Source organism: Pantherophis guttatus, chromosome 6 (genome assembly GCF_059756535.1).
Source record: "Pantherophis guttatus breed Tessera chromosome 6, ASM5975653v1, whole genome shotgun sequence".
In the NCBI taxonomy this organism is placed as follows: Eukaryota; Metazoa; Chordata; class Lepidosauria; order Squamata; family Colubridae; genus Pantherophis; species Pantherophis guttatus.
The window spans coordinates 68273568-68299276 of NC_142068.1; the positions used below are offsets into that span (position 1 = coordinate 68273568).

The window sequence follows — 25709 nt, forward strand, 5'->3', positions numbered from 1 at the left end:
ACTCGAATTACCGCAAGAGCAACCAACGTACAGTTTCCTCCGCTTCCCTTTATGGATGGGCAGAAGAAAAATCAAATACTCTTAAGAGCCGATGCCGCAATGAACGCTGGGAGATGTAGTTTGTAGCAGGCAAATGTATTTGACCATCCCAACTCACGAAAAAGGGTTTTTCCTATTACACAGGCTCGTGGGGGGGGTGGGGGTGTTTACGGTATTACTTTCCTCTTGGTTTAATGCGTTCATCACTTCATTGTACAAATTATGCGCACTGCGCGACCGGAAAAATGATTCCTTTTCTCCTTTTCTGAGGCTGAAAAACCGACAAACCCGCGTGACTTCATCTTTCCATTCAACTGTACACTTGGTACTGCCCTCTCCCGTAATGGCGGCCAAGCGCCGCCTCCTCTTCTTCTTCCAACTCCACAACGGACTTTTGTGAACTCTAATGGTAGATTCCTATTTAGCCCCTCTGTGTGCCCGCCCCCGCTCTTTCCTTCAAACGACGCCTCCTATTGGTTGCGGTCTGGCGTCCATGCCAATCAGGAAGCGGCTTCCATGGAGGAAGGGAATAAATACAAGATGGCTGCTCATATAAAACCAGGCGTCGGGCTTCTCCCTGGTGATGGAGGAATAGAGGCTTTAATCCGCGCGGCCCGTATTGTAGGTCGCTGCTGCTCGGAAGGGCGCCCGAAGAGGGGAGGGGGCCTCAGGCCGCCGCTAGGTACAGCCGCCTCTAGTCGCCCCTTCGCTTGCGGGGCCGCGGCGTGCTTTCCTAAGGCCAGGCCGGGGTCCTGCCATCTCCTCCTTCGCCGAGCCTCGGGGGTCTCTCTCCCTGCCGGGCCGGGCTGTAGCTCCATCTCCTTCCGGCTATGGCGGTCTCCAGGTTGGTGTCAGGTAGTGGATTTAGGGGAGTGGGAGTTGGCCTTGTTGGTCGGGGCCCTCGGCGCCTGATTTTCTTTCTTACGAGTGGGGCAGGCCTCATGAGGGGTGGGGAAAGGCTCCTCGTTTGGGTTGTGGGTAGCCCGGCTTTCCTCACGCCTTGGAAAGCCGGGGGAAATTGTTTTTTTTTTTTTTTACGGGCTTTGGGGGCCCTCCGCTTATTTTTTCAACCCCGAAGGATCATCCCGCGTGGCATCCCTTGAAGGTCTCCGTATCCTAACTTTGGAAAGTGTCTTTCTAGGGAAAAGGACAGCGGACTGAAATTGGGATGATCGAGCCCGGGGGTGGGGGTGGGGGTCATTGTATTTAAGCTGCTGGTGTGTGTCCATATCCTGGTTTGGTGAAAATCGGTGGGAAACGACGGTGGTCCGGATTTTAGGGGTGCCCTAATCTGTTTTCCTCCCCAAATATAATCCAGGAGGGTGGTGTGAGAATGATCTTTTTCGGTCTCTCGCCCTGCCCATGGCTCATCGAGTTGTGTTGAACTGAACTGGATTGACTTGGGATCCTTCCTGCTGCAGAATTTGGTGGTTCATCTCTCTCTTGGCTGCTGAAGTTTCAGTTAGCTTATGCCTCTTTTTGAGATTTCCAAGCCAACAGTGTTTTTACAAATGAAGATTTTTTATTATTATTTTTTTTGCTACTTGTGTTACTCCTGCAGCTCTTCCTATATTTTTACATAATACCATTTTGTTTGCTGGTTGTGACTGTCAAATACCTAAGTTCAGAGGGAATCTGAACTGCTTTCTGCTTTGACACATTCCTTAATATGAGTTGAGTGGTTCCTTAGCTGGCAAATAAGGATGGGGGGGGGAAGCTGATCATGGAGGGAGGAGAATTGTGTTCATTTATGAAAGCCAAAAATTGGGAGTCTTGTAGCACGGATATCAGTTAAGCCACTCCTTGCATCTGATTAAGAGAGCTTGTAGCTCAGACATGCTTGTGCCTTCTAATGAAGCATGTTAGTTGGAAAATATCCTACCAGACTCATTTTGATAATAAAGCTGGAAAATATGCCTGGATCCAAACAGCAGGAAATGTCAACTGTAGGGCAGCTTCACTGTTGCAATTTAGGTTCTAATATAAAACCAATTTTTTGTTCTGTCACAGTTATAGTGGTTGAGCATCATATCTCAGGTAGAATCTCTGACCTTGGTCCTCATTTACTTACAGTCTGTTCTGAACATTGATGTGCTCCTGCTTGATTACACATGCTTTAAAAAAATTATGCTCTAGTAACCAACGCCCTGTTTGAAGATTATTTTTTTTCTGATTAGCTATGTTGAACCATAAGGCTGTTTCATAGCTTTCCTTCATAGAGCTAATTAATGAAGTTTGTTTCTGACCATTTAAATTCCTCTTATGCTATATTTTTGTATGATCATTAATTGACAATTATGAGTTCTTGTTTTTAAATGCATTATTATGTGGTTATTGTAGCTTACTACAGTGACATAACTTTAGGAGATTCATAGTTGAGTGGCATTAAAATTCGTTAAATTCAATCTTCTAGTGTCTTCACTTTTTCATAAAAACAGGAAGATCTGCTGCACTGAGATGGGCTGCACTGTGTAGTTGCCACTATCAATTGCAGACATGATCTGGTGTAGGTACTTATCAAATACAGCTCTTTCGAGTCCCTCTTGGGAAGGCATTCTTTGCATTGGATCATTCAGATTTGGAGAAAGTAGCCCAGAAGCTTTTCTGTTTCAATAACCAAAAGTGAAAATAACGATGACTTAAGATAGGCTAGGGGTACAGCATGCAGGTTTGAGTTAACCAAAAAATGTTCTTAGCATTTTCAATGTTATAAATAAAGAGACTATATTTCATTAAAAGTTTGTGTTGACTAAACCAGGACAGGTTCTGTTGAATATAATTTTCAAGGTAGAATGACTGCATTACACATTTTTGTCTTAAGCCTTTTCCCAATATTTCATAATAATAGGTTGGCTGAAGTTCTGTAAGGTTCCAATCTTCTACTTTCTTACAAAGTAACAACTTGTGTTAAATATGGTAATATTTAATAATATGTAATATGTAATAAAGCAGAATATTTCATTATAAATTTTAATGTGAGAATCCATAGTGCAAAATTCTGAACACCTTTACAAACATTTCATGTGTGATTGTATTTAAAATTTTTAAAAGCAAGACTTAAAACTAATACAAACTAATGTAACAAAATTAAACAGCTAAAATGTAAGAAAAGCTAAGAAATAGAAAAGAAAAAGTGACTTCTGATTTTTCACAGCATTACGATTATATTTCAACCTCTTTCAAGTCATATCATGATTCTCTTCTTCCTGTAAAATCAATCAACAATTCATTTTTTCCCATTTTTATGCAAAAAGTTCGTAACAGGTTTCCATTCACCAATAAATGTCAACATTGTTTTTTCTCTAAAGAAGTCAGTTTATCTCATCAAGCTCTGTCATTTTATCAAGTATTTTTTCATAGTAGGTAGTGTTGAATCTCTCAGTTTTTGTGTATATGATAATCTTGTCAAAGTAATGCTGAAATAATCTTCTGTGACTTCTTTCTAACTATCCTAAAAGAAAAAGATCTAGCATCAATTGAAGATTTTTAAAATCCTCTGTATTAGTATATGTATTTGAATTTTAGTTGAATTTTTAAATTTAAGATCTTTATTGATTTTTAATTTTTTTTTGAATTTATTGATACAGACATCTTATGTCTGTAAGTCACCTAATGCGAGATGGGTGGCATACAAGTCTCATAAATTCAAAAAATATTTTAGCTTGTTTTTATATATCCACCAAGCATGATAGAATGTCCGTATTTTTCACATTTCCAATATTAATTTGAACTGCCTTTATAGAGAGCCAGCTTTGTATAGTTGTTAAAGTGCCAGCTAGAAATCAGGAGAGACTGAGTTCTAGTCCTGCCTTTAGGATGAAAGCCGGCTTGGTGACTTCAGTCACTCTCAGCCCATGACTTTAACCTTGACAAAAAGCCATTGGTCACTTCCTGTCATAACCAAAATGATCAACGTTCATTTGATCCAAAAAAGCAAACTCTGCAGTTGTAGGAAAAATGCTAGGAAGAAAAAAAAAAAGCCTTTATACATTCTAGATGTTCTCTGAAATATACCTCATTTTATAAAAAATTCTCTTTAAGATGATGATGATGATGTTATCCATTCAGTCATGCCCAACTCTTGGCGATTCTGTGGGCCAGATCTCTGCATGCCTTTAATTCTTTAAGATTAAAAATTAAAATTCTTCAAGATCATATTATAATGTAAATTTCATCCTGTTAACCCTAAATTTTCCCATTGATCCATCTGTATGTTATAACCAAAATGCTTAGTCCATTTTGTCATACATTGTTTAAACCGTTCTTCCTCTGTTTTACATTTCAGCAAAAGTTTATGCATTTTAGCAATTGCACATTCACCACCACCACACAATTGTACTTTGAATTCTGTCTTACTTTGTTTTGTACCATAGGTCTTGTTATCCATTTTAAATCTTTCTGATGAGAAAACCATTGACAACTAATATCCTTCTGCTTTTAGTTCTTTTCTTGATTTAATTTTAAATTCTCCTTGCTGGTTTTTCTATCATTCCCAGTACATGAACCATCTTTGTCTGCTGTTTCTCTTTTATGATATGCTTCTTGAGCTGAGATCCACAAAGATGTTTTTGGGCACTATCTGGGTTAATATCCATTACATATTTTCAGTATAGCATATCTAATAAAATGATTTTAAAGTCCCCTTTGCTTTTAATTTAGTGTGCCTTAAATATCCATGCCATACAAACCTCAGGTCATAACGTTCTAACTCAAAGTCTCTTGTTTCTCAGCAACATCCATTCTTTCATCCAGCTGCAAAATACAGTTTCAAATCCGGTAAACCCAGTGTTCCTCTTTCCTTTGTATCTAGTAATATAATTAACTCTTGGGTTTTTTTCCCTTGCTATATAAATTTAAATATAGCTTTTTGTCATTGTTTGAATGGTGTGTCAGTTGTCAAAACAGATATTGTCTGAAACAAACATTCTTGGCAAGACATTCATTTTTATCAGAGATTCTCTGTAACAGTTCTAATTTCTTCCATCTTAAAATCTCCTCAAATTTATTCTATATTACAAGTCTATGTTCATTCTATAATTATTTAGAAATATAAATAACATACAATTTATATTTATCATAGTTACATTCAAGTATTTTACTTTTTTCACTCTTAAAACCAATTTCTCCATCAGTTCTATTCAATCTTCTAATTTTATATTACCTGTTAACATTTCATCTTTCAATTATTATTCTTAAAACCTTAAAAAAATTAAAGTCCTTTAATTTTCCCATTAATGTTTCTATTTCCTCTATTGGATCATCCAAAACTAATATCAGGTCATCTGCAAATGCCCTTAATGTGTAAATTTCTTTTTAAATCTTAACTCTCTTGATTCTCTTGATATGTCTCTATTGAATACTTCAAGAACTAAAATAAGAATGGAGACAGCTGGCATCCTTCCTTGACTCTTTTTAAATCTCATAAGATTTTTTATTTTTTTATTATATTTGTATAGCCGGCTGCCCATGTCACCAGAAAATGACTGGAGTGTTTAACAATGAAATAAAACAATAATATAAAAGCAGTCATTATAAAAATAATCATAAAATATGGATAATCATTAGTTACAATATTGAAGTATACAGTATCACAAACATATATGATAGTATGTACATCAGCCAAAATATGGGTGTCAGCTTAAAATGTTGCTGGTTTTCTGGAACCCCTAAGCTCCATAATGTAACTAAGTCTTGAGGGACTTCCTGAATATCAACAGTGATGGAGTTAATCTAGTTTTGGGTGAGAGATTGCCCATAAAGCAGGTGCCACAGCAGAGAAGACCCACCACCTAGTACCCATCAAACATAGTCCCTTGTGATGCTATCCTCAGCATGCTTTCCCTGTCTGATTTAATGAGATGGGCTGATGTAATCGGGGAGAGGCAGTCCAGTGCCATGAAGGGCTTTAAAGGTCAAAACTAGCACCTTGAATTACACTTAGAAACAAACTGGCAGCCAGTGTAGCAGGTGGAACAGAGGTGGAGCATGTGCCATTCTAGAGCCACACACAACTGCTTGCACTGCTGCATTCTGCAACAGTTGAAGTTTCCGAATACTCTTACTTGTAATGTAGTGCCCTGTAAGCGATAAGGATTTACAGAAGACAATCTTCTCTCTCTCTCCCCCATCTCTCCCTCTCTCTCCCTCCCTCTCTCTCTCTCCCTCCCTCCCTCCCTCTCTCTCTCTCCCTCCCTCCCTCTCGCTCTCACACACACACACCAGCTATCAATAATGTGTTGAATAATATTCATCATTTGCTTTAAAGGTTGTAAAAGCTTATTCTCAAAACATTTATAGTAAGAAGCTGGCAGCCATCTGGACAGGTGCCTTTCCTGTTTCACACTATTAAATAGTTTCACACAGATCTCTTATTATTATAGCTCCATTCAAAATTTGATTCTCTATAATCATAAATTTTGTTTATGCAAGTATTCATCCTATTTTTCCAAGAATATTTCTTGACTTATGTATATAGTATAATACTGATGAAACATATTTTGTATATTTGCATTATCTGTTATTACAGACTTTCCTTGTAACTTTAATGTTGCCACCTTTTTTCAACTTATATACCACCCATTTCCCTATTTGCAAACTTAACCTTTCTTTGTTTTGCATAGTTCATCTTCATTTCCATCTTTCTCACTATTAACATACTGTAGATAATGGCCTCTTTAAAAGCTTATTTTGGTGAGTAATAGTTGTTATCCCTGGGGATTGTTAAATTATTCTTCCTTTTTGTATTTCACACAAAATCGTTTGTATTTTATCTTGCTTTTTTTTTTGAATTTACTGTTGCATTGTATAAAATATCCTTTTACAAAATCTTTACTGCATCCCAAGCCATTCTTTCTTCTGTACCTTTATTGAGATTGTTCTCAAAAAAATCCCTTTAACTTCTTTTTACAATCCTCCACTACCATTTCTTTTTGTAATAACTTCTCATTCAGTCTCCACCTAAAAGATCCATTCTTCTTTTTAAAAGTTGAAGTCACTGGATTGTGATCTGAAAAAGTCTTTGGTAGCATCTCGAGTTTATAAACATTAATAGCCAAAATCTTTAAAATCCAAACCATATCTGTTCTTGAAAAAGGTCTTTGTCTTTTCAAAAAAAACAAGTGCATTCTTTTGAGCCATGATTTTTATATCTCTACGTATCAAAAAGCTCTTAATTTATCCATTAAATAATAAATCTTTTGTAGTTTATCCTGATGTTTTTCCAGAAGGTCTATTTTTTTGTAGAGAAACCATTCCACTCTCCCAGAAGGCAACAGTTTTCATATGAAAAATTCAATGATTTGTCCATAAGTCCTTTATAAAATGCTGTTTTATTTCCATTTGAGGTATAAATTCCTAGTATCAAAATCTTGGCACCCTGTAGATTAATTTGTGCCCCCTCGTATCAGCCATGATCATCAATTAAGTTGTTTTCAATTGATGTACAAAACAACTCAGTTTTATTTCATTCCTGCTGAAATAAATTCTTCACTCAGATTTTTGTGACTCATGTTTTGTATCTTTTCTCCCCAATACATGTGTCTTGTAAGCAATCACATCCTGTTTCATCTTTTTTAAATGTTTTTTCTTTTTTCAGAAGCAATTGTTCCATTTATATTGTACTTATCGTACAATATAATCCAAAGTATCGCATTTATAATCCAAAATTGGGCCAAGACTTTAGGAAAATCAATACCTTTGGCACCCAACATGGAATCCTTTTCTGTGGCTTTCCCAAAGGTGCTTTTTCAGGATGCAACTGGACTTTCTTGTTTTTTCTTTGAAGAAGTTTCGTTTCTCATCCAAGATTGTCACTATCCTGTCAGAGCTAAAGAAGCTTCTTTGTACAAAATGCCTTTGCAAATAGCAAAAATAATTAGATTAACCTTCCCATAAAGGTCTAATAATTATAATAATGAGATCTTTGTGAGAATGCTGATTATTAAGGACAGTAGATAACTGATAGATTTTTAACAAAATATAAGGATAAAATAAGCTAATCTATGGGACTAACTATAATTGGGACTAAAGTGTTTCAGATAGACAAAAGCAAAACAAAAAATAGGAATCCATTTATTTTCACTATTGTAATTAACATACTTTCACTTTCTTATAATTGAAACCACAAGAAAAACTGCCAAATTAGGAGAAGGACAGAAGGGTTCACTAGAACAGCTAGTCTAACTAGAACATTTCACTAGATTTGTTGCAGATAATAACCCTTGCTTACAGTTTGAATGTTTTTTAAAAGGACATGGATTTGCAGGAATAAACAAGATACAAAAGAAGTAGTTAAGAAAATTGAAGAACTTTGGACAATTGGCTGAAGAATAAAACAAATACTGACAAAGTAAAAGTTTTGAAAAGTAAGCCAGAGTTATAAATAGAAAGATTTCGACAACTTGGCATTACTGGAAATGAGAAAAAAGGAATTTTGTTGTAAGACTACAGAAGAACAAGGAATGTATATTATATAAAAGTTTGTTAACTCTTTAATTTTTTTACATTGGCACTGAGATGGAAAATTGATAAAATTATTGGATTAATACATTTACTTAAGGAAATTCTAATTTATTAATCCTATTTGTTAAATTTATTTGTCACTTATCTCACATGCGCTACTCTGGATGGCTTCAAATAATAGGAAAATAAAACGAATGTAAACAGCACAGAAGTAAAATAATAAAACAGTAAAACGATGACAAAGGAGCACAAGGAGAATAATACATCAGTGTGATAACCAGAAAAGTGAATGGCTGGAGAGCAAGAGAGCAAGGGGGCGGGGAGGTAAAGTCGGCCATCAATCCAGCAGCCACCTCCAGGGTGTAATTCTCCTATTTGGTCCCCAGGCAAAATGACAGAACCATGTCTCCAGGCTCTTGAAGAAGGATAGGAGGGTGGGAAAGGATCTTACCTTAGAGGGCATGATGTTCCAAAGGACAGGTGTTGCAACAGAGAAGGCGTTTCTTCTGGATCTTGAGAGTTGGAGTTTTTTGACTGATAGGGTCCAAAGTAGGCCCGCCCTGCCAGCATGAATAGGACAGGCTTGTCCTAGCAGGACAAGTCGCTTCATCAGGTAGCCTGGACAAGTGCCATTAAGTGCTTTAAAGGTCATAACCAACACCTTGAACTGTACTGTGAAGCATGTCGATAGCCAATTAAGTTTGTGGAGCACAGATATAATGTGGGCCGTCCTAACAGCCCCAAAGACTGATCTCAACTGCTGCACTTTGAACCAGTTGAAGCTTCCAAATGGACTTCAAGGCAATGGTGAAATGTAAAATTTGTTACTACTGTGGGCGTGGCTTGGTGGGGTAATGTGATGGTGGGCGTGGCCAACTTTTTTTTTTTTTTACTTTTAAAACCATTTTTTCTACAAAGTCTTTGGCCAAGAGGTTGTTTTAAAAATGCTTTTAAAAGCCTCTGACAATCCCAGCTGAGCCGCGTGATCATAGAGGCTTTTTTTTTTACTTTTAAAAGCATTTTTTTTGGCTTAAAGGGTGGTAGAAAAAATGCTTTTAAAAATAAAAAAAAGCCTCTGATGATTGCACGGCTCAGCTGGGCATGGGAGAGGGGGCGCAGGGATTTTTGCTACCGGTTCTCCAAACCACCCACTGCCATTGCTACCGGATCAGGCGATCCGGTCTGAACCGGAAGCATTTCACCCCTGCTTCAGGGGTAACCTCGTGTGGAATGCATTGCAGTAGTCCAAGTGAGAAATGACCAGGGCTTAAGTCATGATCCAGAAAATATCGCAACTGGTGCACAAACTGGAACTGTACAAAAGCTCTTCGGGTGACGTCTGCCATCTGCTCTTTGAGCAGGAGACATGAGTCCAGGAGAACCCCTAGGTTGTGAACTGTGTCCGACAAGGTAGTGAAAACAATCCAGAACTAAGGATGACAAATACTAAGATCCATGTACCCAAAACCACTCTAGTCTTGCCAGGGTTCAGTCTGTTGTCCTTCATCCAGATCCTTACAGCCTATAGCACGGGTGTTAAACCCGGGACATGACGCCGCCAGTTTGCCTCCCCTGGCCTATAGGCATCGCAAGAGGGCAGAGACAGCATCACTTGGGTCACCAAATATAGAGATGCAGAGCTGAATCATCAGCATATTGATGATATCTCAACCCATGGTAATGGACAATTAGAATAGTCTAATTGTCTAATTAGAGAAAAGTTTTTTTTCCTGATAATCTTAAACCTTTATAAACATTTATCAACAAAATCAAGTTATACAATTCTTATAAATTGTGAAAGCTAATTGTTAATCGATGTATACTATAAAATAGTTGTAATTATGGTCTATTTGAATAAAATATGGTCCATTTGAATAAAAATGAGTTTTATGGGTCTTTTGGGCTGGATAACATATTAATCATATGATCAGAAAGGGTAGTACATGAAAGAGGAACTATAATAAGGAAAGATTTAAAGAAGAAATAGTTGAGATAAGAAAATACAATGCTACAATTATAAAAAATATAATACTATAAACAGAAATTTAAATTCATAAACAAGAATAAAAATGGTTGTAAACATAGTTAAAGAGTGGAATAAGATAGGAGCTTAAATTTTGTACAATAGAATAGTTTTATGTGAGAAAAATAAATGCAGTCTTGGTGTCTGCTTTGTACCATGTTAAGAAAAAAACAACCCTAATTTCTATGGAATTAATAAATCGCTTCTTTTTTAGGTTCTACTTCTAATGCAAACTGTTTAAGTTATTAAAATAGCATCATAACTACAGAACTTGAATAAAAAGTCAGTTTAAAATGGGATTGATTTTGCAATTCAAACAACGTAACTCCTGAAGTATGTTCAAATTCTAGAGATTTTAATTCTTTTCAAAGCTATTTTATTAATGCTACTGTTTTATTAAGTGGTTCACAAGCCTTTATAAAATCTTACATGTGTTTGTGATTGCCAGGATCAAAAGTCTTTCAAAGGTTATTATAGACAGACACATCACACTTAACTATTACTTATTTTGCCCTGTAGTCAAGTAACATACTTTCTACATACTATTAGATTTTTAAAATTTAGCTTGATAGTATAAATTTGGGCAACACATTTGGGTAGCTAATTGTTCATATCTACATAATAATAGGGAAATTAATTTTCATTCGGTTTCATTAATAAATTTCTCTAACAAATGGTATTTTAATAAGATTCTTTTGTTGTATAGTACAAATCTCTTTTATAGTACGGCTAGTCTTCACTGAAGGAATGGTATGTTGTTTTAGCACCCCTACAAAATACTGGTATCTGCCCATCCACACTTACAGCCACAGGAATACCTCAACTTCCTCCACCACTAATCTTCCCCCATCTCTTCCCTTTTGGTCGCCCTGCACAGCAGCACATCATTCCTTGAAGTTGGTAGCATTGGGATTGAAATAGAGGCCTGGGAGCCTCTGCAGTCTCAGCTGGGGACAACTCACCGCAACCAACTCGCCATGGCCAACTCGCCATGGGACAGCTTGTTGCGGGACAATTCAACAATTCTATTTAAATTATTATTATTATTATTTTGTTATTCACATTTCATTTGTCCCTCTTTTGGCATCCTTTCTTTAATGTTTCTATTCTGCTATTTCTTCAATATTAGTGTAACTCTTGTCCTGGGGTGAGTTGTTCCATGGCAATGGCAGATTGTCCCACGGCAAGTTGGCAGTGACGAGTTGTCATAGACCCAAACAGGATTCTCTAGCAATCCCAGCACTGCGGCTAAGGAGTGCCATCCCAAGCTCAGCACTGCAGCCAACTACCCCAGCAATGACAATGCAAAGACATAATGCTTTGCTTGTTCAGTCAGCGTTTTCCCCCTGCTCTCTGACACCTCTGATGGCCTTGCCAGCCTGTTCTCACTGACTCTCCCACTCGACTTTCACCAACTTCCTTCTGCTGCTGACAATAGGTGCCTGGCCTGGTCCTGTGTGAAGCAGCTGCTGACCGTGCCAGGCCTTCTTCCCAAGGCCTCTCGCCCAGTTCCCCAATAATCATATGTCATTCTCAGAATACTATTCCATTCTCAGGATGCTTGTCACCCCTTGTCAGCAGTGGGAGGTAGATGCCAAAGTGACGTCAGCTAGAAGTGGCAGGGTCAGCAAGTCCTGGATGAGCAGAATACAAGGCCGCAAATCCAACAAAGATGGCAGACTTATAAGATGCCCAAAAGAGCAGAGATGGGGGAGGAATAGGTGGGGATTAAAGAGGAGGCCACCTTTTACCTTTACCTTTTACTCCCAGTTCAGGGCTGGAAGGGACCAAGCCAGTTGTGGTATAATGGCTGGTGGGATTCAGTTAATGACAGCAACTGGGAGTCCTAGGGTTGCTATCGCTAAGTGATATTACGTAACATCATGCTTTATAACCGCATCAATTAACGATGGAAATTCTGGTTCTAATTACTGTTGTAATTTAAGAATTACTTTTATGGAGCTTAAAATAAGATGAAACATTTAACTGTTTGTTTCTGTAAGTTCAACCAAAAGCCTTCTGGCTAAAAAACTATATGGTATTCATCCTTTTTAAGAATTTGTGATTAGAGCATCCAAGCAGTGGACTATTTAGTTTTGTCTCCTGTTGCATTCCTTCATTTCTTTTAGGGAAGCAAAAATCCGTGGTAGAATTGCAAGTCATGTTAGTACTGATTGTGTATAATTCTTCAAAATATTACTTGTGCTCCTTTAAGTCTTTTCTGGTCTTGTAAATTTAGACCTTTTATTGTACATTGAAAATCAAATTATAATAATACTTAAATGGAAACATCTTTTATAATATAAGCAAATAAGGATCACTATTGGGAAAATAAGAACCATTTGATAAATGTAACCAAAAAGCAAGTCTTTATTCCAATAATACACAGGCACAAACTGTTCCCCATAATAAGCAGTTGGCAGGTGATACGATAGATAGAGTATAGAGCTGTGCAAATCTTCCAAAACACTTGTTTCAGAATGTACAGTAGTGCATATGAAGAATTTCTGTTTTTTCTGGGCTAATAGTTTATGCATGCATTTTTAAAACATTTAATTTTTTAAAATATTTGTTTGTTAATTGTTTGCCTTTCATTGAGCAGCTCAAGGCAGCATACACAGTTTTCCCTCCTATATGACTGTCTCTTTATTACTTCTCTAAAATAAAAGTGATTGTGTGGTCTATTGTTTAATACAGCGTTTCATTGTTCATTGAGATTGTGGCTTGGATTGACAAAATAGGCCTATTGTAAACATTTGAATAATGCATATTTCAACATCTTATCTTTTAAAACCATGTGATTCTCAATTGCACATGCTTCTGTCACTTCTGTAATACATTTTTAATTTTATTTGTATCCACTCTATGATACCCTCTTAAGCAGTACATAGAATCTAGTTTCTGGGTTTAATTTTTCCTCTACATTTTTTCTTGTGTGACCACAAGAATTTTTTTTATGAAGAACTTAGTATCTAATTTGCCTACTTTTCCACAAAAAAACTATTATGACATGATTTAAAGATAGTGCGTCTGAAATTTGTCCTTAAGTATATATTTTCAGTTTCTATTGGGATTACTATAAATATACTACAGTGGATGTATGAATACGAGATATAATATAGATGCAATGAGATTTCAAGTTAACAATAACACTGAAGCAATAAGTAGTATACAAAACCAAGGACCAATGTATTTTAATAATATTAATATGAATAGCAATAGGCTCTCAAATGTCTGTTAAAAAAATATAGATTGTCAACCCCTGTTTCAGTATGTAATTGTGTTATGGTTATGTTTAATCTGTTTCCTGTCTGGAATAAGCAAACTGTACTCCTACCTCACATTTCCATTCATGACTTGTTAATGTATGGAATGTATGTAAGATTCTTTTTAAGTGCCTTGGTAGCAAAGAGGAACTGAGCATCTTCTACTGAAAACCATCCCAATCTTAAAACAGGTCAGAGCCAAAAAAGGGAAATATTTATTCCCTATTTAAAAGTGAATAAATTCCACAGGAAGAATTTAAAGAATTAGAAAGAACAACAGTAATTATAGTAATTACATTTCTTTTTGTATGAAGAAATGCAAAAGAATGTTGAATGCAAAACTAAAATAAGCTTTTAGTCTGCAGAAATTACATCACATTGGTAATTGATTCCAGACATTCAAAACTGACAAACAACATTAGTAGCAGGGTGGATAAAAATCAATGATTTTTTTAAAAAAATAAAAAAAATTGGATTTTTTAAATTTAAATCGGATTTTTTTGATTTAAATCGGATTTTTTTGATTTTTATCAAATTTATTTTAATAAACTTTTAGGGTAAAAATAACTAAGCTCCATTTCATGCTCAATAAATTATTTATGTATCATAAATAGAAAACTATCTTACGATAGATTTTTACCCTAAAAGTTTTTTATTAAAATAAATTCGATAAAAATAAAAAAAAATCCAATTTAAATCAAAAAAATATATTCTGCAACACTGGGACTATGGGTGAGTCAACAGTGGGTCAAAGGAGTAGCAGAGATGACAGTTGCTTTTGAAAAATTATGATTTAAATCGAGTTGATTTAAATCAAGCCTTTTTACTAGTGATTTAAATCATGATTTAAATTGTGATTTAAATCAACTCGATTTAAATCAAATCCACCCTGATTAGTAGCTGTTTAATTTTTAATTCTTATGTAATTTTTGTTCTATGTAAGCTTTCATTAGTCCAACCTGTTAAAAAGACTAGAAAAAAATGGGGAAAGGTAAACAGTATTCAAGTTTTTTAACTTCTAAAGCTTAGAATACTGGAAAGGTTCAATTTATGGCACACTACTCTGCAGTTATGCATTTAACTTTTATTTGAAAAGATCAGACCAAATTTGCCTTGAAAGCTTTAGAAAGGAAATACGTGAAATAATAAAATATATCCCATAGACCTTCAGCATGTAATAGCACCTGGCTAAACACATCTGAGTTCAGAAGCTAAACAGACTTGAGTTTGATTAGTATTGTGCTGGGCAGTACTCAGAGAATTCCATGCCTGTAACCGACTGGAAACTAAAAAATAAATAAATAAACCCACCTCAAAGTAACAACAGGAAATTATAGGTAGTCCTTGAACAATGATGGCAATTGGGATGAATTTCCATTGTTAAGTGGCACATTGTAAAATTGCTGCCTTTAAGCATGACATCATGTAATTCCCATTTTTGACCTCCTGCCAGCTTCCCCATGGACTTTGCTTGTTGGAAGCTGGTAGTGAATGACCACAAATGGTCATCACGTGACTGCAGGATGCTGCAATATTGTGATTGTAAGCCAGTGGCTAAATGTCTAGATCACAGTCACATGACCAAGGAAACTCTGCAACAGCCACAAGTTCAGACTTTGCTCTAAGTACCACTTGTCCATGAGCATCATACGTTTGAACAGTTGCTGAATGAATGGTTATTAAGCAAGGACCGCCTGTATTTCCACACTGTTGCCAAGAAAATTGTAATAGCGATTGCCCCTTTATTGCTTAGTCAGTTGAACTTTTCAACAAGCAATCAGGGTCAGCCGAATAAAATAGAATAAGGTAAGGCTAAATGTAATCAAGTAAGGTACGGTAAAATAGAATAAAGTGATAAAACATAAAGTAGGGGAGGATAAAATAATGTAAGATAAAATAGAATAACAAAAGAATACTAAAAGGTAAAATGGGTGCTGAAACATAGAAACAATGTATTCAGATAAATGCATCACCTTTATGGGCTATCCCCACAAGGTTCTATAAAATGTGTTCTCAATTGAAAGCTCTATTCTCAAAAACGTTTTTGTGTTTTGATGTTTTTGTCGTGAAGTACATGTAGTCCTCGATTTACGACCACAATTGAGCCCAAAATTTATGTTGCTAAGTGAGAAAATTGTTAAGTGAGTTTTGCCCCATTTTACAACTTTTCTCACCACATTTGTTAAGTGAATCACTGCAGTGGGTAAATTAGTAACACGGTTGTTAAGTGAATTTGGTTCCCCATTGACTTTGCTCGGTCAGAAGGTCACAGAAGACTCACATAACCCCAGGACACAGCAACCATCATAAATGTGAGTCAGTTGCCAAGCGTCCGAATGTAAATCATATGACCATGGGGATGCTGCAATGGTCATAAGTGTGAAAAATGGTCATAAGTTGCTTTTTTCAGTGCCGTTGTAACTTCGGTCACTAAACGAACTGTTGTAAGTTGAGGACTACCTAAAAACAGTTTTATTATTGAGATCCTAATGTCTGATTCTGTCAGATAATATCTGTAAATAGTGAGCCCTTGTTGGGCATTTAGTTGGCAAATAAGACATATACAACATCATTTATATTTGATGTTACAATTACAGATACTCAGAGGATGACACTTGGTGGAATTGTGTGTATTTAATTGTAGAATCCAGCTGTTCAAAAACTCCAGATGGAAAAGCTGGGCAGCTTTTTTTTTTAAAAAAAATGTTAACAAAACCCCCAAATCAAGCATCATTACAGTAAATAGAAGACAAAAAATGCATAAAAGGTGATCACATGAGCCCAGGTCATAAATATGAGTCAGTTGCCAAGGGTCTGAATTTTGATTACATGACCATGAGGCTGCTGCAACGATCTCAAGGGTGAAAAGGGGTCATAAGTCGCATTTTTCAGTGGCATTGTAACTTCAGACGGTCACTAAATGAACTACCCATAGTGGCAAGTAAGAATGGAAGGATTAGCTAACAATAAGTACTATCACCCACTGGGAATTGCACTTGTCAATTACATGTGTCCCAATATCAACTTTAGATATTAGATCTCGTTATTGCAAATAAAACATTTTCTCTAAAGTTATTTCTGTGTAATAAATTGGAAAGAGAGATGAAATAATAGAAAGTGTGCGCTATTGTATATCGCCACTTGATGATTAAACATGGAACAAAAACAATGCCCGTTGACTTGAAATAGTGTTGAGTTTTTTCCTCATAAGCTTTCCAAACGATACTTTGATGAAATGTAAGAAAAACAACAACCAGAGTTCTTTCAAACTCTGGTTGGCAATTGTAGTAGATTAATTAAACATGATTGTATTTTGTTTTAAGATTGATGAGGCAGAATATATATTTTATAGAGTTTATCTTGCCCCCTCTGTCAGGCTTGATCGCCTCTTTATCTTACTGGACACTGGCACGACACCGGTAACAAGGAAAGCAGCTGCCCAGCAACTTGGGGAAGTTGTCAAACTTCATCCACATGAATTGAATAATCTCCTGGCTAAGGTAAATGCTTTGGATGTTATTATAAGCAATATAATGTTGATGCTAAGAGAGCTGGTTTGATGTGGTGGTTAAATCATCAGGCTAGAAACCAGGAAACCGTAAGTTCTAGTCCCATTTTAGACATAAAGCCAGTTGGATGACCTTGGACCAGTCATTTTCTCTAAGCTCTTGGAAAGAGGCAATGGCAAAACACTTTTAAAACGTGTTGCTGAGAAAACTGCAGGAGTTTATCCTGGTAGCATTGAGAATTGGACATGATTGAACAGAGAAAAAAACAGTGTTGGATTTATTCCTCCCTCTCAAAGGCCAAATTGTATTTTCTATAGCATTCTATCACTGAAAGAGTGTTCTAAGCATTGAGGAGCACATTGAGATTTTAATGAAAGTATTTACACATTTATACATTGGCCTTATTTATTAGGAGTGCAGAATTTCTGTAACTTGAGAGCTGTGTTAGGCCTTGTGAGGGCTATATTCTAAAATGGGTGGGATTAGAGTCTGTTGGGGAGCTAGATTCAGAAAAACTAAGGGATCATATAGGTGTTTAAGCAAATAGTATGGCATTATTTTCTCCATAAATGTTTCTCAAAATACAGAATGTTCTGCCCCATCCATTTGAGGAGGGGACATAATTTTTTAGACACCATGCATGTTTGTCTTGAAACTGGTATTGAATGTGCTGAACTTTACTTAGAAAATTTTATTGGCTACTGTGTTTTCATTTTTGAGTCATTTCTATTGCTAATCAATAGTATTATCAGTGTTCTTAAAAGACAGTGATTCTTCTTTGGTGGTCCATCTATAAATCATTAAAAGATTAAATTAATTAAAATGGGTTTTGGCAAAAAAATAATATGAGATATAGAAAGCCATATAATTGATGATAATCATAAAATGTTTAGGTTTCTGTAGAGACTTTCATACAAATCAAATAATTAGAAAAATGTCTTATTAAATTTAGTAATCAATATTGATACTTTCAGTCTAGCCTTTGATGTCCCGTTTCCCCAAAAATAAGACCTAGCATGTTTTAGCTGTGTGTGCCTAATATAAGCCCTGCCCCCAAAATAAGCCCTACTTAAGAGCCTGCACAGCTGTCCGCCTGCCCATTCCATCTGGTTGCTTGCAGTGCCACGGCCGTGAGGCAAGGCAGAGGAGTGGTGAAGCTGTCCCATGCGCCCCACACCTGCTTACCTCAGGGCCCCCGCAGCCAGTCCATCCACGCCCCAACACCTCTCTCATGATGGCAGCACCAGCAGCCATGTGCAGCCGGAGCCCATGTGGCTGTTGGCCTACTTCTTCTGCTTGCTCACAACCACAATGGAGCAGGAGGCCGAGCAGTGTGTTGGTACCGCAGCCATGAGGTGAGGCAGGTGTCGGGGCGTGGATGGACTGGCTGTGGGGACCCTGAGGTAAGGCAGTGCGACGGGCAGATCCACCCCCCCGCCTCGTGGCACTGGCACGCCACACGGCCTCCTGCCGTGCCACGAACAAGCCGAAGAAGTGGGCCTCCCGTACATGGGAAAAAATAACACCCCCAAAAATAAGCCCTGGTGCTTATTTTGGGGCCCAAAAGAAAATAAGACCCAGTCTTATTTTTGGGGGGAAATGGATAATGCCAACTTTTGGGAGATTTTTAAAAGTGGTTTGCTGTATATTGAACTATTAGCTTTTTATTCTTCGGAAATTCCACAATATTAGTTAGGAATTAAATGAAGTGCATTTAAGATAAGAAATATAAATAACTTTTTAAAAATTTTCTTAAAGGTATTGGTACACTTAAGGAGTACAAACTGGGATTCCCGCATTGCAGCTGGACAAGCTGTGGAAGCCATAGTAAAAAATATACCAGAATGGAATCCAACTCCACAGCCAAAGCAAGGTGCTTTAAAGAGAGCTATACAAAATTCTGCTTATATATGTATATAGTGTGCATATGGATTTCAACTTCAAGAATTTTTCGAGATCTTGCCTGTAACATCTTTTTAACTATATAACATGCTTGCAAGTTAATGAAGAACACAATACAAGGGACCTCCTCTCTTCTAAATAATAAAGGATCTACAGTTTTTTTGACTCTGGGGCAAATTGGGAATATGGAAAAAATACTATAGATGCTTTCTCACAGAATGACTGACATAATGCAGGTGGCTAATTTCAGCCTCCATTTATCAGAAAACAAATCACTAAGGTTATTCCCCCAAGCCGCCTCTAAGCTCCCCTGATGCTCTGTACCTTTCTATTTTTTTTTTGAGCAGGTGGAAATGGTTCCCCCCCCCTCCAAAAGCATTATGATGCAACCTGACACTTTCATTTTCTAAGAACACCTTGGGTGTTTATGTGAGTCCCTAAAGCTTTATTGGGAGCACAAGTGTAGTGCTTTGCTTTGCTTTGCTTTCTTTCTATTTACTTTTTAAATTTTAATCAATGAAATCAATTGGGCAAGAAGTATAGCAAGTACCAAAAGTGTTCTTTGGTCATAAAATATTGGGAAACTAGAAGTTATATGATAGGATCGTTATCTGTTTCTTTGCTGCGCTTGCATATTTAGTTCTTTACAATGTTAGTAAAATAGACAATGCCTGAATTATATTTGGGCCATGTCCTTTACTCTGATCTCATTCTAAGTTTTATTAACTTTTATCTAGAACGTGGCTGTGAAAATCAGGTGGAAGACACCTCTACTTCTGATCGGTTGCGTTTTGACAAATTTGATATTTGTCGACTTTTAAAGCATGGCGCTTCTCTTCTTGGGTCTGCTGGTGCTGAATTTGAAGTTCAGGATGATACATCTGGTATTTGTTCCCTTAATACTTCAAGTTGTCCTATATACTTAGCAATACTCTTTTTTCATGTATTTGTAAAAAAAATATAATTTTTTTTTAAAAAATTCTGTTCTTGTGACTAAATACATTTATTTAGGTGTTTCTACAGCTAACTGAATCATTATCTTTAATAATTCAGATAATCAAATCTGCCAGAATTTTACTACTTTATTAGCTAAGTGAGTGAAGCTAATTCTCATGTGCTCACATAGAAAATAAATAACCCTTTTCTGCTCCCGATTTTGGTGACAGAACTTCTCCTTTTAGCAGAATAATTTTTTTAATTGCACTTGAGATGACTTGGCTGGTGAAGAGAGAAATAAGGCCTTGTTTTCCAATCCTTTGTTCTCTCTTCAGCCCTGATGGGTTCTAGAAAGTTCCAGAACTCTCTTGAGCAGAGAAGGGCAGCACTGAAGGCAATTAAGGGAGAGGAATTAATGAATTTTTCATTGGAGGTGTTCTTTTATTTATTTTTTGAATGAATGAATATTCTTGTTATGGTTACTCACCAGAATATTTCTTTATATTATTCAGTTTATAAGGCCATACAACTCTGAGTATCAAACAATAAAATCAAGGGTAAAATACAATTAAAAACACAAACATATGGAAGAAAAATCATTCAAAAACAATAAAATAACATAGGACCAAGCTCAAGTCTGGGGGAAGAATCAGGTTTTCAGGGCTCTTTCAAAGATAGGAGGGGAGCAGATATATCCAAGAATGACAGCAGAGAAGGAATGCTGCATGTTCTGAATAAAATTTTTTCTGTCATTGGAAAGAGACTTTCATTTCATAGTAGATAGACTAGAGTCTTATCTTAACATAATCTTCTGCCTGTATCTTTGAATTGAATATCTTTGAATTAATTAGTTGGGTATATTTTGCAAGCTCTATTCTAAATGCGTATGAATTGGTGAAGAAGCTTTTTCAGAACACTCTGTTTTTCTGTAGTGGGTAAGCTACCGAAAGTTAATAATGGAATAAGACCTTGAAAATATTGCTTGGAAAATATAATGTAGAAGCAAAGTAAATTATTGTGCAGGTCTTACATAATAGCACTTCTAAAGAGATAGAGTCTTTCTTTTCAAACAGCGCTCTATCAATAAAAGCTGAATATAGTTTGCAAACCAAACATAACAATAATCAGGAACTATTTGGTGTACTTTGCACAAAATTCCTTTGTGTAAAGATCACTGGAGGAAGCTAAGCTATTAAGGGTTTTTTGGGGCTTTTAGATTTAAGATGTGTTCAGTACTTTATTTCAAAAAAATATAGACTTGCTTTGTAAGAACATAGCCTGTTATCCTTTTTAAGGTGAAGTGGATCCAAAAGAAAGAATAGCTCGACAAAGGAAATTGCTTCAAAAGAAACTTGGCCTCGATATGGGAGCTGCAATTGGAATGAGTACAGAAGATTTGTTCAATGATGAGGATTTGGACTACACACCAGCTTCATCGATTCTGGTACACAAACAACCTGTAGGTAAAACTTCAGGCTATTTGACTGCATGGACGTACGCAGTGGATTTTTTTTTTCTTTGTTTGCAAGCTGCCAATAAATACTGTTTTAGAAAGGCCAATCAAGATTATCACTAGAAATGATTTTGCAGATTGAGGGACATCTGTTCTCCTTTTGAAGAACAGGTTGGTGAGATCAAAGCATTGATGTAAGCTTTAGTCCAAGGGTAATTTTGCATCTCAAGCTCCTATTCTTCTAAAAAGCCGTATAACTTCTTTGGTGGCGCAGCAATTTTGGGAGAAATTTAAGTAACTGCAGCAAAAGGTGGAGTGGGGGGAAAGTTGTTTTACATGAACAGAATGAAATTCTGCTGCTCTCAGATTTATCTAAATTTATGAACCTTTTCAGACTCTCCAAGCTGCAGAATTGATTGATTCGGAATTTCGAGCTGGAATGAGTAGCAGACAAAAAAATAAGGCTAAAAGAATGGCTAAGTTGTTTGCAAAACAAAGATCGAAAGATGCAGTAGAGACCAATGAAAAAAGGTACTGTAAATAGTATTTTAAAAATTCAGGAGTTGGACAAGATCTTAGAAGCTGTCTAATCCAACCTCATTAAATCGAAAGCATCAGTGAAATCTTTTTCTGACAAATACAACCAGGGACTTATGATTCTCTGCCCAGAGTTACAACTGTTGCAGCAGTCCTAGACTCACATGATTGTGATCTGGGCACTTGATCATGTGACCTGCATTTGCAATCTTCCCTGCCATCTTTCCCAAAATTGGGAAACCAGAAGTGAAGTTCACAAGCCACTGCTGCCTGCTAAGACAATCTATTTGTGTTATTTTTTAAAAAAATATGATGTCTTATTTTTACATTTTTAAAAAATCATAAATATTTTTATGCTGTGGGTTAGACAGCATCACCACCAGATGGATTCGTAACTGGCTGACCAACCGCACTCAACGTGTAGTCCTCAATGGAACTGCATCTACATGGAGGGAGGTATACAGTGGGTACCCCAGGGCTCTGTTTTAGGCCCAGTACTCTTCAACATCTTCATCAACGACTTGGACGAGAGGATACATGGGGAACTCATCAATTTGCAGATGACACCAAGCTAGCAGGAATACCCAACACTCCGGAAGATAGGCTTAAGTTACAGAAGGATCTTGACAGACTTGAACATTGGGCGCTATCTAACAAAATGAAATTCAGTGGTGAAAAAAGTAAGGTTCTACACTTAGGCAAAAAAACCCAAAATGCACAGATACAGTATATGTGGTACCTTGCTCAATAGTGGTGACTGTGAGAGCGAGTCCTAGTGGACAGTCACTTAAATATGAGCCAGCAGTGTGCAGCAGCTGCCAAAAAAGCCAACACAGTTCTAGGCTGCATAAACAGAGGGATAGAATCAAGATCACATAAAGTGTTAATACCACTTTATAATGCCTTGGTAAGGCCACACTTGGAATACTGCATCCAATTTTGGTTGCCACGATGTAAAAAAGATGTTGAGACTCTAGAAAGAGTGCAGAGAAGAGCAACAAAGAGGATTACATGACTCGAGGATAAAACATATAAAGAACGGTTGCTGGAATTGAGTATGTCTAGTCTTATGAAAAGAAGGACTAGAAGTGACATGATAGCAGTGTTCCAATATCTTAGGGGCTGCCACAAAGAAGAGGGAGTCAAGCTATTCTCCAAAGCACCTGAGGGCAGGACAAGAAGCAATGGATGGAAATTAATCAAGGAGAGAAGCAACTTTAGAACTAAGGAGAAATTTCCTGACAATTAGAACAATTACTTGATGGAACAACTTGCCTCCAGAAGTTGTAAATGCTCCAACACTGGAAGTTTTTAAGAAGATATTGGATAATCATTTGTCTGAGGTGGTGTAGGGTTTCCTGCCTAAGCAGGGGGTTGGACTAGAAGACCTCCAAAGGTCCCTTCCAACTCTTATTCTATTCTTATTTTTTATTTGTATTTATAGAATAAATATATAAAAATAAAAATGTAAATCTTATTATTTTAAAATTTGTTAAAGACAACTTCCTCTGGTCTTCTGGGGGATGATTGAAAAAGGTTCATCCCGAAACCCAGCAGGATTTTTAATGTGGGCCATTTGCAGCCAAACCGCCAGGGACAAGAGACTTCCCTCTCGTTTCTGGGTACTGGCTATAAATGCCTCATGCTACTGAAAATGTCAAAATCCTGCTTCGACCTTTTTCAGCCAGCTTTTTTTTTTTTTTACTTCGTGCTGTCTGAATGACCCAGGAGATCATTTTAACAACCAAAGTTGGGAGTGCTGCGATTGCGATTGTTGAGTGAATCAGTCACATGACATCTTACTTTACAACCAGTTCACTCACCAACTGAAGATTCCAACCTCAGTTGTGATTATAAGTCAAGGACTTATCTGTACTTTATTTTGTGTCTTTTAAAAATATCATATTTTGGGAAACTATCTTGTCCATTTACTTTCATTGTTCTCAATTCCGCATGTTGCCCTGCATCTTATTGTCCTGTTTTAGTCAACATGGGTAAAAATTTTGATCTGTTCTCAATTTGCCTTATTTCCCTGACCTTAATTACAGTATATACATCCAGGTCACTGCATTTCAATAATCATTCCACTAACGAGGCAGCCTTCTACTCTGTGTATGTTTTTAGCATAATGAATCATCCATCAGAACATGAATCATTATTACCATATTTTCCCAATAGTGTTTAATTTTCTGCAGTAAAATATTAAGAGTGTAATGATAAATCATAAATTGAGTAAGGCAGCATGAAAGAATTTTTACTCTTGTTGCTGCTGTTATTGCTATTTCTCCTTTTTCAGTTTTTAGAAATTTCTGAATATTGGAATATTCTCAATAATTATATCCGATTTATCCATATTCTGGCATTTGCTAATGATAATTTGATGTCTTTATAAAAGATACCTTCCCTAATATGAACCATTTTAATAGCATCATAGCAAATTTGTTTGGAGTATAAATACAGACAGTGCAATATAGGGTTGTTCAACCTTGGCAACTTTTAAGATTTCTGGAGTTTAATTCCCAGATTTCCCTAGCCAGGAGAATTCTGGGAGTTGAAGTCCAAAAGTCTTAAAGTTGCCAACGTTGGACCCCCTGGTGTAATGTGACCATCATTATGGAAGTATTTGACATATATTTCAATATCTTTTCTAGCAATGACAGCACTGATGGTGAACCAGAAGAAAAAAGAAGAAAAATTGGAAATGTTATCATCAGTCAACCTGCAACTGACTCCAAACTTTTAGTTGATAATGTTCCAGAAGAGGTACAGGAAGTCTTCATAATAGATTTAATTGACAGAAAATCCATCCTCATTACTTGAAATGAAATACTTTCTTTTTAAAACATATAACACTCTCCATTAAATCCCGCTCATTGTAGACATTACATTTCTCTCGCTTAAAAGCAATAGTAATCAAAGCAAAATAGAGAAATTTAAGATGCTGAAGTGTGGAATGCAAGCTTTCTCAATTTGAATGGCTCATCTTAATGCCATGCCACTTCAGATCCTTTAAAGCTTGCTTAACAACTGGTTGCTTAGGAACCATTTGAAGTTATGCTAGATCCCCAAAAAGATACAACTCAGTTCTGGAGTTCTTCTGGACACGGACGGGGACACACACACACACACACACACTTCTAGTCGCATTATCACATTTTGGGTGCTTGACAACTAGTTCACATTTATGGCTGTTTGCAGCATCCCGCAATCATGTAAGTAAGATTTTCAGCATTTTTTTCCCCCAGTTACCAATATTTATTTCTATTGTGAAACTGTTGTAAAATCATTCACATGGTGACCTGTTTAATGACTGCCATGACTTAACAACCGTAATTTCAGGCTCATTTACAATATAAGTGAACGACTACCTTATTGGGCCTTGCTTACCATTAGATTCAAGACCTAGAGGTAAGGAAGAGGCTCAGAATGGGGAGTGGGGAGCAGACAGATCTTGCTTCAATTGTTCACTTGAGGTAGGAAGAGGTTGGGACTAGAGAAGGATTTTTAAACCCAAAGCATATCTTAAGAATCCTTACATTAATTACTTTCATTATTGAATATAATTGCTTTTTTCCCAAATAATT

The 25709-nt window shown here is 36.6% G+C and overlaps 1 protein-coding gene across 2 annotated transcripts in view; it reads left to right on the forward strand.

Moving 5' to 3' along the window:
- Positions 1 to 534: 534 nt before the first annotated feature.
- The window catches only part of BTAF1 (B-TFIID TATA-box binding protein associated factor 1), a 63410-nt gene continuing 38235 nt past the window's right edge, over positions 535 to 25709 (forward strand). The window contains exons 1-7 of one of the 2 annotated variants that reach the window (XM_034430456.3): positions 535 to 883; positions 17165 to 17288; positions 19056 to 19170; positions 19937 to 20083; positions 21431 to 21594; positions 21983 to 22119; positions 24777 to 24888. In XM_034430456.3, the coding sequence (XP_034286347.2) occupies positions 870 to 883; positions 17165 to 17288; positions 19056 to 19170; positions 19937 to 20083; positions 21431 to 21594; positions 21983 to 22119; positions 24777 to 24888 (813 nt within the window). In that variant the 5' untranslated portion in view covers positions 535 to 869. The remainder of the gene's footprint in view (positions 884 to 17164; positions 17289 to 19055; positions 19171 to 19936; positions 20084 to 21430; positions 21595 to 21982; positions 22120 to 24776; positions 24889 to 25709) is intronic. The other variant, XM_034430457.3, reaches the window with a different exon arrangement.